Source organism: Eublepharis macularius, chromosome 10, assembly GCF_028583425.1.
Source record: "Eublepharis macularius isolate TG4126 chromosome 10, MPM_Emac_v1.0, whole genome shotgun sequence".
Classification (NCBI taxonomy): domain Eukaryota; kingdom Metazoa; phylum Chordata; class Lepidosauria; order Squamata; family Eublepharidae; genus Eublepharis; species Eublepharis macularius.
Window position 1 is genome coordinate 16,010,741 of NC_072799.1, and position 16,673 is coordinate 16,027,413.

The window sequence follows — 16,673 nt, forward strand, 5'->3', positions numbered from 1 at the left end:
TATACATTAAAGAATAATAACTAGCAAATAAGTAATTAAATTACAAATGTGTGTGAGTTATGTGACATCAAATCATCTCTGACCTATGGTGATCCTATAAATGAAAGACCTCCAAAACGTCTTGCTCAGATCCTGCAAACTGGTAAATACTATTTAATAAATAACTCTTACGGAAATGAAAGAGAAAAATATTTATATACGGTAATGTAAGCGCCCCACAGTCGGGGACCACTCTCATTCTTCCAACTTTTCAACCCAACAAGCAGAAAGTGCAGCAATGTCACATTAATGCCTCTGTCATCACATGTACCAGCCAACTCGTGTCCTTAACAGTCCTGCTCCAGCATTATCTCCTCCACCTGCTTCAACCAGGTTCCAGGCCAGCTTCAGGCAGGACCTTCCCAAGGTCCTTTTAGTCACAGCTTCAGTCTGCTGTACCTTGTAGAGCCAGCCTGCATGGGATCCATTTTATGATCAGTGTTGTTCCTCCATGGCAGCCATTTTGTTGTGACACAGACTGCCTGTTCAGAAAGCATCCACAACGGCAACAATTTTGGAGACTCCTTGGGATAGAGTCTGAGTGTGAATTTCTCTCACCTCCATGACTCATACTAGCTTCAGATTGGGGAGGGAGCTATTCTGCACTGCAAGTTTTAGGAGTGGTTAAAGCTTAAAAGAGGGAGGAAAGTTTATTTTTTTATATATTTATAATTTTACACCCCACTTTTCCCCCCAGTAGGGACCCAAAGCACTTGTACTGTCCTCCATTTTATTTTTACAACAATCCTGTAAGGCATGTTAGGCTCAGAGTATGTGATTGGCCCAAGGTATCCCAGCAACCTGCCATGGCAGAGTAGGAATTCGAACCTGAGTCACCCAGATCCTAGCTCAGTACTCTAACTACTACACTGGTTCATAATTCTCTGATTATGTTATAGTCTAAATATGTCACAGTTAACATGAACATGGGATGGAAGAAGGGGATATTGATTATTGAGAGCGCTTGAAGGTGAAAGTGAGCTTCCTTAGATTAGCTGTTCACGATGGGCAGAAATTTCCTTGGGACACCTAATTGCCTCATTCACTCAAACGTAAGTGACTCTAGAGGAGGGAGGGAATGACTTGGCAGGGCCATACTCAGTATATTTTATTGCGGGACTCTGTGGCAACAGGAACAATTACCTTAAGTGTTCTGAGTTGGGACAAGTCAGGTCACCCAGACGTGTGGCAGGGCAGGGAGACAGGTATTGCAAGTTGTCCCATACTATATTGGGGGTTTCGTTCTTTAATTTTTTATTTAAAACATTTCTTTGCTGCCTTTCTGCCTTGTAGGAACTCAAGGTAGCTTACAATATAAATAAAATAACCACTATAAAAATGAATAAACAAATTCTAAAACACAGTTTAGGGCCGCCAAGAAACATAAAAACAAAGTTAATTAAAAGCAGGTTGGGAGGTAGACTTATTTCTAGCTTACTGAATATATTTTAAGGATCACTAAAGATATGGCCCATTTCTTGAACCAAAAGATTGAGTTTCACTGCCTTATTTAATAGGTTTTCTGCCCAGTAACATTTCTTGACTAACCTCTCCCAGCATTTCCCCTCTGGAAACTTTGGCACCTTAGTCAGTTTCTCTCCTGTCGGCCTCAGTTTCTTCCTGCCGTTAGCTCTCCCTCCAGTGGCTTCGACTGTCCTGCCCTTTTACACATTCCAGAACTTCTCCCTTTGTCTGATGCTTCTCTCTCATTGGCTCCTACCTCTGCCCAGACAACATTCCAGAAAGAGCAGGATAATATTTAGTGATTTAATGATGGCTTTTCTGCCAAGGCTGGGACCCAAAGTGGCATAAAACTCTATATGAACAGTTTTGAAAATTAGTGCATCTTTTTAAGAAGACTAATCCTGCCCCCCCCCCCCATCGTAAGGCTGTGATGAATCCAAATGGTTGCTCTTCTTCTTTGAAGCACTACTAGAGAATGAGGTGGGAGGACACAATAGTGGCTGTTTTCACACTGCTTACCAGCCACGGAACATCTCACCAACCTCCTAGAACAACAGCATCTTCCTGGTGCGATTTCTCGCAAAATCACACTAGGAAGACGCTGTTGTTCCAGGAGCTTGGCACGATGTTCCGTGGCCGGTAAGCAGTGTGGACATGGCCAGTGACTCACTCCACAGATCTCTGATGTGTCTTCTGGGTCACGGTTGAGTCATTTCAATCTAGAACTTCTGAGGAACCATACAGGGTGCTGGATGAAGACTTAGGGCAGTTCTTCTTTAATGAAATATTGCAATACCTGTGCGCTGTATGTTGATTGTACCTATTTATTTTGTTTATTAACAAAATGTTTGCCCCGTCTTTCTGCCCTAACGGGGCCACCAAGGCAGCTAGAAATGAAAACTTCATATTAAAGTTATCAAAACCAACACATAAACACATCATTAAAATAATTTAACAACAGAACTGACAATGGCCATTTTCACACTGTATATAAATCATGTGAGACTCACGGAAAGCTGCTGGTGATTTTTGATGCCATCTGTTTCCAAAATGCCACAAACAGTGATTTACGGCGTTTTGTAATTGGATGGTGTTAAAAATCGCGGGAGGAAGACGGCAGCCTTCTGTGAGTCTCGTGGGATTTATAGACAGTGTGAAAACAGCCAATAATTACAAAAGGTAAGAACAACAATTAAAACATTGGCCAGGAAGGAGGGCTCACTTAGGGAAAGCCAATCAAAAAGAAGAAAAAGTCTTTACCATGGGCAGATTGAGACTTGCAGCCAGGGCCGGCGAGCCTATTAAGGCCAGGTAGGCGGTGGCCGCAGGCGCGGGGTGCTGGAGGGAGCGCCGGAGGAGGCGCGGCGGGCAGGAGCGCGCGCCACAAAGCACCAGCCTCCTATCCCTCCCACCCCACGCCGCTGCCGCCGCCAGCACAAGCCCCCGGCCAGGCGCAGCCACCGCGGGCAGGCATCTGCGGTGGCGCAGGCAACCGAATGGGAGAGCTCGGAGGCCGGCCGCCACAGCAATCGGGCCGGCGGCGGCGTGCACGCTCCCGTGATGACATCATGTGTGACGTCATCACACAGGCCGGTGCTCCATTCTAAATGAACAGGTGGTCGTTGCAAACCTCGTTTGTTGCTGTTCATCAAGCCAAACAGTTTGGCACCTGCAATCAATTCCCTTGGCAACTTAGCCTGGGATTGTCTGAACTCCTGTTGTTGCCCTGGAAACACCAATCTAAGTCCAATTTAGCTTGATAGGCAGGTCTTCCTTTCAAGTGTGGAGCTCCAAATTTGTTACAAGGGAGCAAAGACCACGGGGGAGGGGGCTTCTAGCTCTGACTTTGCAGGCAGTGGAGAGACAGTTGCTGTTGGCATTTTGATTCATTGGAGCTTGAATTTTCTTTCTGTGTGGTGGGATAGGGATCTACCCCTTCAAGTTCCAGGGCTGCTGCCAGACTCTGGGCCAAGCTATTATTTATTATTGGTACCTTTCCTGGTGCCTGCTCAGGTCAGGTTTCTGGGAGTGGTGCAGTAGGGATCTTGACTTGGATGATGGCTGGAGGAGAGCCTGCTGGCCCCCATGAACAGCCAACCACAAACATGTTCATGAACAGGGCCATGTTCATGATTGTTCATGAGTCCCTGTTTGTGGATGGCAATGAACAATGAACATGATGTTTGGGTTTTTTTTCTGTTTGTGCCTATCTCTAGTCAACACCACCATCTTGATTTGTGCCTGGAAAGAGTTTGGCAGCCATTGTAAGTGAACCAAACCTGGAGGGATGTGGCCCTACCATCCACTCCAGAACATCCTGGCTGCAGCATTCTGCACTAATTGAAGTTCCCGAACACTTTTCAAGGGCAGCCCCATGTAGAGAGCATAACAGTAATCTAATCTAGATGAAACCAGAGCATGTGCTACAGCAGCCTGGTTTTTCGTGCCCAGAAAAGGCCACAGCTGGTTGAGACTTGTATCCTAGACATAGTGAATACTTGCTCAGAGAAGCATTCAAATATGTCTAGAAAAGGAAATAGATCTCAGATCCAATGACGGGCATCTAGGAGGGTCCTGCAACCAAGTGCAGTTCTAGTCTGCAGCTCTCTCTCGGGTTGACTGAAGCCAACACCATCAACCTCAGTGCCTGTAGCTGATCTTTGGCTCCATTGAGCTTTGCATCAGGGCGAGAGTGCCAGTTTTTCTGGTTTTGAGGAAGCCTCGGTTCTGAAAAGGTCACAGATCCAAGGGTGGTCTTGGATCCTAAGGAGATCTTGATTCCAAGGACTGTCTTGGATCCGAAGAAGGTCTCAGATCCAAAGAATCTCAGCTCTGAGAAAGGTCTCAGATCCAAAGGAAGTCTCAGATCCAAGGAAGGTCTCGGATTTGAAGGATCTTGGCTCTGAGGAAGGTCTCAGATCTGAAAGAGGTTTTTAAGCACAGTACTTTTCACCCTTGGCTCTGACCTTACTGATGCAGCCCCAGATAGGCGCTCCTTCATGGCAAGCAATTCCACTTGTTTCTTGTTTTTATTGATTTTAACTGTTGTTCACCACCCAGAGCCCCTGAGGATGGGCAGTTTATCAATTTAAATAAATAAATAAATAAATAAATAATAAAACTGACAGAATATAGCTCGGTGGACACCTTTTAGCGGCAGATGACTTAACTGCCTGGGGGAGTCATAGCTCCTTGAATGTCTCCTTGAGGCAGATGCCTGAGGTCGGAGCTTCCCAAATGCCTGTCAGTGACAGATGACTTAACTGCCTTGTGGGGGGGGGGCGGTCAGAGCTTATTGTACACCTGTTAGTGGCTGATGATTTTGCTGCCTGAGGTTGTAGCTTGCTGGATTATTCATTTCTCAGAGCTGAGGAGACACTTCACCATAGCAGTTGACACAACCACCAGAGGAACAGAGCCTGTTGGAATTATTCCTCAGCGTAGGCCATCTTAGTACCATATCCAGTGTACCTCATGAAGCAATACATTTTGGAGTAATCTGAGGGGTGGCAGTTATGACATACGAAGTCAAACTAGCCAGTTCAAAACCTCCTCAAAACACACAAGGCATAAGAAGGAGTGAAGATATTCCAAAATTTATTAATTTTCTCTTCAAATAACATATTCAATGTTGAAAATTAACAGAGCTGACAAGCGAGGTTCTTCCCATCATGGTGGGTAAGAGAGAAGTGAGAGGAAGACTTGCTCCTCCCACATAGTCACATGACTGTTTAGGTGGGGAAATGGGCTGAGACATGTCACATGACTGGGAGAAGCGGCTCCCTAGTGGAGTTTTATGGAAGCTATAGAAACTTCTCTGGTTGGCAGGCCTGGTCATGCGCAGTCCCAATGTGGGACTGCCCAGAACGAAAATGAAGGTTAGGTTCTTAATTAACAATGAAACAGAGGTGAATTGCAGAGTAGTGTAGTCTCAATCCCAACTCTCTACCTGACAGAGTTTACTCCAGTGTTTACTGAATGTAGTAAGACCAGCACCCATGAAAGAAAAAGGAAAAAAGCAGTCACTTTCATTTGCTTCCAGGGATAGGGGAATGAGGGGGTTCAGAAAGGAGGATAGAAACTATTTACATGTGTAACTGAGAGTCTCCCTACGCAAGACACAGGGACACTCAAGTGACTTACTTTCTGTGTGATCTTATACTCAAGTATGCTCTGTCTCCCTAGCAGTGCATGTGTATCTACAATGGGAGAACAAATGTAAGATCTTTCACTTGAGCGTCCCTGTGTAAGATGTCTTGTGTAGAGAGCCTCACAGGGTCTCACCATATGAGACAAAATGCACATGGGTAATTCAAATGTATTTTGTAATTCAAGTGTATTTGAGTGTAATTTGAGTGTAATTCAAGAGTCTCGCATGCCGAGGAAGGAGAAGAGAGCGAGCAGCTCTCTCTTGCTGCTGCTGCCGCTGCTGCTGCCGCAACACCCCTTGTCCCTGCCAGTGCCAGTTCAGGAAGCACAGCGGCAGCAGCGGCCACGGCAATAGAGCGAACTGCGGCGGCCATGGCCTGCTCTCTCTCTCTGTCCCCACAGCCGCCTCTGTGAAGCCAGCACTGGCAGGGATGAGGGGTGTGGCAGCAGCAGCGAGAGAGAGAGCAGGCCGTGGCCACCGCAGCTCACTCTGTTGCCACCACCACCACCGCGCCCCTTGTCCCTGCCAGTGCTGGCTGTAAAGGAATGGCAGCAGCCACGGCGAGAGAGCAGCCCGTGGCAGCTGCAGCGGTGGCGGTGAGAGTGGCATGCTCTTGCAACCGCCGCCTGCTTTCTCTCTGCCGCTGCCGCCCACTCTCACAGCGCAGGAGTGCACCCTGCACCCAGGGGCGTGCCGCACCACCAGGGGACGGGGCACCCCAGGGAGCGTGCCCCCCCTACCGGCTAGGTATGTGAGTGTGGAGGAGGAGGATTGGGGGATTCCCCACCCCAAGTGGGGGGATGGGAACCCTACCCTTTAAGGATGTGCAGAAAGGGCCTAAGACAAACAGGCCAGGGAGACAGTAGAGGCTTTGAACAAAGGATAGAAATAATTGGTAGAACAAGATGAGATTGGAGAAGGAATTAATTATTTGTATTGATTTTCAAGTGCAGGAGCTGTGGTGCAGCAGTTACCTATATTGGTGCTATTATTTTCAGGAGTTGTATTTGAAGAACTTTGGGTTGTGATACATAGTGGAAAGGCTCAAAGCTCCTGTATTGCCATTTCCAACATTACCAGAACTAAGTCCTGATTCTGTTGGAGTTTTACTTAATCTTTCTGGGTAGGATTGTACCAATCTCTCGCTATAAAATATAAGCCAGAAACCATAAATTCACTACATTGTTATTAGCAGATGTTCTATATTCCTTTATTACAACAGAACATGGCTACTCTTTCACTTTGTGTGACTTGGTGTTTGAAACACACAAAGTACATTCTTTTTTCTAGCCAGGAGTGCTGAAGTGACGAGTTGAGTGTTTCTCATCCTGTTTCCATAAGAAGGCAGGTTGATTGGAATTGCCATTGGCTTTTACGTTAAAATAGCATTTCATTTTTCCTTCTTGCATGGAGAATGTGAAATCAGTTTCAGGCACCTTAAAAGATTTTTAGCTCAGGTTCCATCTTACAGATATAGTACTTTCCTCTATAGCAAGGGATAGAATACCAGCATTTTAGTTTGCTGTTACATCCTCGTACTTCTGCACATTGAAATTCTTTGGGAGTTGTTTTGGTTGGATTCCCATTAGCCCAGTAGCTGAAATGAAAAGACAGCAGTAATCAAGCCAGACAATTACTGTACACTGTAATATCACTAATCACTTATTTGCAAGACTGCTCTTTACTCTCTCCATTTCCATTCATGATGGATTGTTCATATTCTGGGACTAGTTTTGACAAGAAGTAGAAAATGTATTCACAAGGGGAGTTCCTCCAGGTTTAATGGTATAAATGATTCTCATCAGGCATGGTGAAGAATGTGTGCGTCACTTAGAAAGGCTGAATTAACGTCTGCTGGAATTTGAATCAGTTTTACTTTATTATTATTTTATTTACGCTATTTATACTCCAGCTTTCTTATTGAGACTCAAGGAGGATTGCACCATTTTGCCTTCTATTTATAAAAATGTGCACTTCAGAAGTTTTTTCTGCATCCAGCTAAGAATGCTGCCATTCACACCATGTCCTCTAATGCTCGCCTTAGAATTGCCTGTGTTCTGTTTCAGCATTTCTTCAGCTCTGTATTGGATTCTTGCTAATGCTATGTCTTTGTAAACTTGTGTTTATTTACCCTATGGCATTGTTCATGGGCATGTCCTTGATACTGATTGTACTAACCTCACACCATGTGATCTGCCTTGAGTCTCAGTGAGAAAGGCGGACTGTAAGTCACATGAATAAAATAAAATACATCCTTCTGTTTCCAGCTGGGCAAGCCAGATATCTCTTGGAATACCTCAAATGAGACATGAAGGCCAAAGCCCTCATTTTGCTGTCCCCCCCTTTCTGATACACAGACATATACTTTCCTTGCCCTGGAGCAGGTTTATAGTTCCCCTGGAGGAGGTTTGTAACTTAGCAGCAGGGCTTTTTTTCAGCTGGAACGTGGTAGAACAGAGTTCCAGACACATGGCTGGTGGCCCTGCCCCCTGATATCCAGACAGAGGGGAGTTTAGATTGCTCTCTGTGCCACTGAAGTGGCACGGAGAGCGATCTAAACTCCCCTCTGTCTGGAGATCAGGGGGTGTCAGACTGTGGCTAGATAATGTCCTTCTCACAGGTTTCCCCTTAGAAGCAAACAAGAGTCCATTGTTTGAATAAGGAAACTTTACTGTAGAAATGGTTCATTATAGTCCACTGTCCTGAATAGGAGACTCAGGATGGTACAAGATCATTGTTACCAATGAAGAGCAAAGCATGAGGTACAAAGTAACAGTTCCCAGCTGCGCCAGCCTCCCCCCATAGTTCTCAAAACAACATCTTTCAGTCTCGGGAAAGTTGCTCTCTCTCTCAAGGCCAATCCTTGGTGGAACGGTGTTAGACATAACAATCTCGCATGGTGAGAAGTCGGCCTGGGAACCGGTGCACCTGTGGGGAAAACACTCAAGCACTAGAAGCATTAGAAAATGGAGTCAGTACAGTTTACACATACACTGGACCTGACAGGGGGCGGGGCCACCAGCCATGTGACCATTTTCAAGAGGTTCCAGAACTCCGTTCCCCCGCGTTCCCCTTGAAAAAAAGCCCTGCTTGTTAGAAACTTTAAAACGAAAGCACAGATTTTCTGGATATCAAATCCCGGGGAGGATTTTAGTTTCAGAGCATGCAAATATGAAAAGCACTCAGTAAAGAATCTCTGGAAAGCACAACAAAGATATATTTCTGAGAAGTGATTCTACATTTCTGAACATAGTGAAATTTCATTCAAATACTCACGATTTATCCCCTGCCAGTTTCACACCATTTATCCATTGCCATTGGTCATTAAGCTCGAGAAGTCCAATCCAGAAACCTGTCTCTTTAAATCTGGCAATGTCCTCTATAAAATCCTATAAAAACCGCAAACTGAAAGTTTTTACCAGGAATGAGGGGCGAGATTCTTCTCCCAAAGTCATCCAGACAGTGTCCCTTTTTCTTTTTTTTAACTTTATGTTGGTTTTTGACTAGGTAAACTCTCAGGAAAGAAGGAAAAGGTTGCAGCTGATACAGTTTAATGAGAATGTCTCCAAAATGCTGCACCAATGAAAAAGGCAAACTACATGTTAGGAAACTGAAAATAAAATGGCTAGTATCATGTCAATATTTCAATCACTGTTACAATTACAAGGCAGGTTTCATAACTAAACATATTCTACAAACTCACTATGTAAAACTGGCAGGTGTAACAGAACTGCAGATTCATTATAATCAGTTACTAAATGAAACAACTGCAGATTAACTGGAACTAAGGTTGTCAGGCACTGCTTGGCATTTGAAAGTGATTGGCTGAGACTCCTGTGATTGGCTAAGGTGGAACTTGTTGAAACTTCCCCTCACAACCTGAAAAAAAAGTACTGGTTCTCAGTACAGTTGAGCAGGGCTTTTTTTCAGCTGGAATGCGGTAGAATGGAGTTCCAGGACCTCTTGAAAATGGTCACATGGCTGATGGCCCTGCCCCTTGATCTCCAGACAGAGGGGAGTTTAGATTGCCTTCCACACCAGTGCTCCAATGACTTAATCATTTGGGCTGCCCTCTTCTACATTTCTTCAAGCTCTGTACCATTTTCTACAAGGACAACTCACCACCTCTTTTCCAGAAAAAAAGCCCTGCAGGTGACAATTGTCACAAAAAGCAACCCTGATTATAAAGGAAGGGGGGAAAACCTCTTTATCTACTTTCTCCACCCCTTGTATAATTTTATAAATCTCTTATCATATTTCTTCATAGTTATCTTTTTTAAACTGAAAAATCTCATAGGAAAGGTTCTCCAATGACTTAATGCTTTGCCCTCTTCTACATTTCTTCAAGCTCTGCAATATCCTTTGTGAGATATGACATCAGAATTGTACATAATATTCCAAATGAGGCCATGCCATAACTCTGTACAGGGGCATTACAAGATTTTTAGTCCCTTCCATAATAATCTTCAGCAGGAATTTTGCTTTTTTACATCACTGCCACACACTGACTTGATATTTTCATCAAACTGTCCCCTGTAACCCCGGGATCTCTTTCCCCTCTCAGTTTCAGCCAGTTCAACGCACATCAGCATACTTTTTGTTGCTGTTGTTCCAGTATGCATCCCCTTACACTTACTTACACTGAACTTAATTTGCCATGTTGTTGCCGCCCACCCACCCCATTTAGAGAGAGCCTCCTGGAACTATTGACAGTCTGCTTTGGTTTTCACTATCCTGAATAGTTTGATATAATCTGCATGCCAGGCCACTATGCTGCCCTCTGCAATTCCAGATTATTTATGGACAAATTACCTTGTGCCAGTCCCAGTCCCTGTTATTCTTGACTTTTAAATGTTCCATTATTATGCTCACCTCCTCCTGGGAACTAGTAATAATAACCAGTTGGGCATTTCGATTACGACACTCCCCCGTGGCCTTGCTGTGGTGGGTTCCCTTAGTAGAGAAGTAATAGAGGTGCCCACCAAAGGGCTTCCAGCCTTCGCTCACAAGTGTTATGACTTTATCTTTCAACCAAGCCAGGAACATTGGTGGGGGGATGGGGGGGGGGTAGAAAGAGAATGAAAAACAAGTCAGCTTGAAAATCTGCAGTTTTACCCCCAATGTATTTACAAAGAAAAATGAATTGTATACAAGTATTTCATTACATGCCTTGACCTGGATAGCCCAGGTGAGCCTGATCACATCAGCTCTCAGAAGCTAAGAAGGGTCAGCCTTGGTTAGTAATTGGATGGGAGACTTCCAAGGAAGGCCAGGGTTGTAGAGGCAGGCAACAGCAAACCACCTCTGTCAGTCTGTTGCCAACAAAACCCCACCAGGAATTACCATAAATCAGTTATGACTTGAGGACAGGATTTCATTTTTAATTTCATTACATTGATATATAAATTAATAAATTACTAGGGGTTGGGCTCAATGCAAGTATTGTAAAAGGATCACATAGCTTTCCTACACTCCACTCCACCCTCCCACACCAAAAGCAGCCATTTGCATCCCGAGGAAAACAAACGGCCAGGATTTGAGGCTTTGCACAAACCAATAAGACCTACAGGCTGGGAACCTGCAGATTCAGACATGTTCAGGTTATGCTAGGAGAAATAAACTTCTATGAGATGTCCAGGTAACATTTATCAGTAGGCAGGTAACCAGCGCAGTATTATGTAAAATAGAAATCTGAAAATAAGTTAGCATACAGGATAAAATGGCAGAGGTTTTAATTAAACTACATATAGATATATTTTTTTAAGTGCAGGAACTTGAAATTTCTCACTTTGTTTCTCTGTGACAGCAAGATTTATCCTCTCTGGGGTATACTCTTTAATGCCCTGAGCTGAATGGTCTAGGCTAGCCCGATTTCGCCAAGCAGGGTTGGCCTTGGTTAGTACAACAATGTTGTGAGCTTGATAGACCAATACCATGAGTCCGCATAACCAATTAGGAAAATCAATTGTGAAAACTAACCATAGATATCCAAATCGAGAACAAAAATTTGTTTAATAAAGCATTTAAAGCCAACCCTGTGTCTAATTAATATTTTTTGTGCCATATATCAAGAAATACACGTACACAAAGTTATTCACTAAATCAACCTCTTTCTTTATAGAGCAAAAAAATTTAATATGACTAGCTTAGGGGTCGTCCTATTTAATTTTTTTGCTCTATAAAGAAAGAATTGTTTAGCATTAAAATATACAACAAGAGCCAAAAGGGGAGCCCCCGGGGGCAAGGAAGCATACAACAAAAACCGGAGGACGCCACAGCAATGAACAATAATTATATAATAATTTATAATAAAGTGCAAAAGTGCAATAGTGTATAAACAAGGTACAAAAATTCTGTGGATACAATAAATACAATAAATACAATACAGCGGTCTGTCGCCGAGGTAAATTATTTACAACCATACAATGATGGGCTCAACTGGAGGTGGAGAGTGCAGTGAAGGAAGGGTTGGAGAGAACCAGTCCATATGTTCATAAATGGAATAAAAAGGACCACGCTAGCCGACGGGCTAAAGCTTCCATTTACAATTCCCGTTTCGGATCTTCTTCTTCCAGGGCTAGTCTTATCCGTAACCAACTCTCCTCACACCCCCGCCAGTGTAGAGCAAAAAATGAATCGACACTGCTCTACACTGGCGGGGGTGTGAGGAGAGTTGGTTACGGATAAGACTAGCCCTGGAAGAAGAAGATCCGAAACGGGAATTGTAAATGGAAGCTTTAGCCCGTCGGCTAGCGTGGTCCTTTTTATTCCATTTATGAACATATGGACTGGTTCTCTCCAACCCTTCCTTCACTGCACTCTCCACCTCCAGTTGAGCCCATCATTGTATGGTTGTAAATAATTTACCTCGGCGACAGACCGCTGTATTGTATTTATTGTATTTATTGTATCCACAGAATTTTTGTACCTTGTTTATACACTATTGCACTTTTGCACTTTATTATAAATTATTATATAATTATTGTTCATTGCTGTGGCGTCCTCCGGTTTTTGTTGTATGCTTAAAATATACAACAGCAGCTTTGGATTGGAAAAGTGGATTTGTTATGATCCTCTGAATAGAATAAACAAACAAATAGAATAAACAAACAAATAGAATAAACAAAGGATCTCTAATTTGCGTATTTCTCAACATGCTGCTTTGGACCCCGTGACTGTGACAATATATGGACTAGTCGCAATAATTAATTATTGATTGATGTATTTATTATGTACTTATGAAATGATTTTTGGTACTTGATTTGGACATCTTAGGTAGCTTTCATGATTGATTTTCCTAATTGGTTCGCATCTTAATCGTGAGATTCTCCTTTGAGTGTGACTCAGCATAAGGCAGTTTCCTGTATAGTTCGAGGAGGAGGAGGTTTTTGTTTATAGTGTCAAAAATACTTCCAACGATTCTCCATTAGGGAAATTTAAGAACTCAGAAGAAAGTAAAGATTCTGAAGGGTCATTTCATTACATGGAAAATTTTTCAGTTCCCCAAATAAAAGGATACAATATGATCGTTTAATGAAAACGAAAAAGTAGGCTTCAAGAAACACATACTTAAAATGGTTGAAAATTATTTGAAATGTGGACTTGCAAGCAGAATGCAGATTCTTCTACATTAAGATCTATAAATAACTTACTGATTGCCCTGGTAAGGTCTACATTGTCTTGTTTCCTTTGGGCCAGATCATCCGCTAGTTGGAATGCGCCAATCAGTACTTCTCGCTCTAAAAGACATGCAACAATACATCATGGGGGATCTCAAAGCTCCATGACTTTTTAATATTCTATTACCCTCTACTTTGCCCATGCAAAGGAGCCATTCTCACTGACTGCAGCCCTTAGGTAGAGAAAGAGAGCCTGCTTAGTACCTTCTTCTTTAATGCCACATAGCAAAATTTGGTCCTAGCACATCAAATACTCTCCTTCACACCTGTGGCTCAGAGTCTCTCTACATGAGATGCTTCGGTGTGTGCTTGTCAAATGTAGGGAGATGCAATGTGAGCCAGGAAGTACAGTTTAAAAAGACAGAGCAGAGATCTTCATCTTTGCCTCCTCCAAGGCTCTGTCAATCTCACCGTTTCAGTCTAAAACTGTGTGGGATTGCAACCAGAGGGCAGCGAGGAATGGAAATGGGCTGGAGCTGCCTTCCAAAATCAGGCTTGGACCTAGAGAGGTTGTAATGGGCTGAAGATTCCCTTCTGGCGTTTCACAGCCCCTTCACACAGCTCCAATGTACAGCAAAGCCTTTGCCTTGCTGCCAGCTCTGTCTTTTTAAACTACCCTTCCCGGCTAACATTGCATCTCCTGACATGTGTTCTTCATATGTCAGATGTCTCATGCAGAGAGACTCTCTGTGGCCCACTCTACACAAATAGCAATATGTCTCTACATTCAGATTATTACAGCAATGCACCCCACGATTCCCCATTCCTGCACAAATGCTACCCATAACAACGTACTTACCTAGAAAATAAATATTGAACATTCCTGAAAGGTACCTAAGCAGCCAAAACTGAAACTACAAATAAATGCATGAATTCTAACACATTGTTTTTTTTTTAATAAAATTTTTATTGGAATTAGAATCATATAATTTCACATTACAGTCAATTCCCATTTCCCAATTTCTAACCCCCTCCCTTTCCCCCCCTTTTTTAGACTTCCAACAGTTTTCCAACCCTTTGTCCCTTTTCCCTTACTCATTTTAAATTCATCTATCTAACAAACATATACTTTCCCTTTGATCTAAGCAATAATTCTTTAACTATTTTTAATACTCTATACCTTATCTTTGAGTCCCTTCTTCCATATTAGACAAACAATTTGTCCCTTTTTTACATAATTTCATAGTTTCCTGGTTTCAAATATTTCTATCAACCATATACCATATAAACCATATAACCCATGCATTTACATGTCAACCAATTTAACTTATATTCCGTATATTACTTTATATAACTATCCTCAAAAGTTATCAATCAATTTGATCCATATATTTCTTCAGGTAGACTTATTCAGTTTAACATATTACACGTTTATACCAGAAACAATATTAATTAGTCGGTCCTTATAGTTAATTATTTTCTATCCATTTTCTATATATTTTTCTATATATAACAATCTAACAAAATAGCTGCTTAGACATTTTCATTTCGCTCTCTACCCTCCGGTAAAGTCACCCCCCTCTACATTTAGTCATATTTCAGTAGTTCTCGAACTGCCACAGTTCTCTTCCCACCTCCCATTTCTTCAGCACATATTGCTTCAGCTTCTCCCAGTCTGTGTTGAACTGTCCTGGGTCCAGATTTCTCAGTTTTCTTGTCATTTTGTCCATTTCGGCCATATACAGCAATTTGTAAGTCCAGTCCTCAATAGTTGGCACTTCTTGTACTTTCCATTTTTGCGCATACAAAAGTCTGGCCGCTGCTGTCATGTAAAATAACAATGTTCTATATTGGGCTGGAATGTTCTCCATTCCCAAGTTCAGTAGCAGGAGTTCTGGGTTCTTATTAATTTGAAATTGTAGAATCTCACTTATTACTTTTATTATTTCTCCCCAGTACTGCCTAGCTACCTCACACGTCCACCACATATGATACAGAGAGCCCTCATGTTTTTTACATTTCCAGCATTTATTAGAAGTGTTCAGATTCCCTAGCGCAATCTTCTTTGGTGTCATGTACCAACGATAGATCATTTTGTAAATGTTCTCTTTAATATTAGTACACGTTGTAATCTTCATTGTGTTTTTCCACAAGTGTTCCCATGCCTCCATTGTTATTTCTTTGTTAAAGTTTATGGCCCACTTCACCATTTGTACTTTAACTATTTCATCTTCAGTATACCATTTCAACAGTACTTGGTATACCTTGGAAATTTCTTTCTTATCTTCTTTTAAAAGTGTCTGCTCTAGTTCCGAATTCTCTGTTCTTATGCCTCCCTTTGCACAATCCGAATTGTAAAGATCTCTGATCTGCCTATACTGGAACCAATCATAGTTGGGTGATAACTCGTCCTGTGTCTTTATTTTAAGTTTGGAAGATTCTATTCGGGTTATCTCCTTATATGTTAAACACTGTTGCTCAGTATCGACAGCTCTCGGATCTATTACTTCATACGGAACTACCCACATGGGGGTTCCTTCTTGTAAGAAGTCTCTATACTTCTTCCAGGTTGCATATAGGCTTTTCCGTATGTAATGATGTAGGAACATAGAGTTCACTTTTACTTTGTCGTACCATAGGTATGCATGCCATCCGAATATTTTTTTATATCCCTCTAGGGCCAATAATTTCTTATTCTTCAACGTCATCCATTCTTTCAGCCACACTAGGCACATTGCGTCATAGTAAAGTCTTAGATTGGGCAGTTGCATTCCGCCTCTTTCCTTTGCATCTTGTAAAACTTTCATTTTCACTCGAGGCTTCTTGCCTGCCCAAACAAAGTCTGATATTTTCCTCTGCCATTTTTCAAACTGCTTAGAGTCTCGGATAATTGGTATTGTCTGTAACAAAAACATTACTCTTGGTAACACGTTCATCTTAACTGCTGCAATCCTTCCCAACCATGACAAATTCAATCTATTCCATTTGATCAAATCTTGCTCAATCTGAGTCCATAATTTTTCATAGTTGTTTTTGAATAGATCTATATTCTTTGCAGTCAGTTCAATTCCCAAATATTTCACCTTGGTTGTTACTTCACAGTCCGTTATTTCCATTAACAGTTGTTGTTTTTGCTTAGTCATATTTTTGCATAATATCTTTGACTTCTTTTTGTTAATATAAAACCCTGCCAAATCTCCGAACTCCTTGATCTTCTCTATCACTTTTGGCATATTCTCCATTGGGTCTTCCACAATTAACATTATGTCGTCCGCAAATGCTCTAATTTTATAAGAAAAGTCCTTTATTTTTATTCCGCGGATTTCTTCATCTTGTCGTATTTGTATCATCAGTATCTCCAGTACCAAGATGAATAACAGCGGAGACAACGGGCAACCTTG

General features: G+C 42.3%; 1 protein-coding gene across 1 annotated transcript in view; it reads right to left on the reverse strand.

Annotated features, from left to right (window-relative positions):
* Positions 1–7,074: 7,074 nt before the first annotated feature.
* LOC129336962 (C-type lectin domain family 4 member M-like) overlaps positions 7,075–16,673 on the reverse strand; it is a 36,695-nt gene continuing 27,096 nt past the window's right edge. Inside the window, exons 6-9 of the mRNA XM_054990394.1 lie at positions 13,306–13,392; positions 10,526–10,677; positions 8,930–9,042; positions 7,075–7,250 (exon numbers count right to left, since the gene is read on the reverse strand). Coding sequence (XP_054846369.1) covers positions 7,091–7,250; positions 8,930–9,042; positions 10,526–10,677; positions 13,306–13,392 — 512 coding nt within the window. The 3' untranslated portion in view covers positions 7,075–7,090. The remainder of the gene's footprint in view (positions 7,251–8,929; positions 9,043–10,525; positions 10,678–13,305; positions 13,393–16,673) is intronic.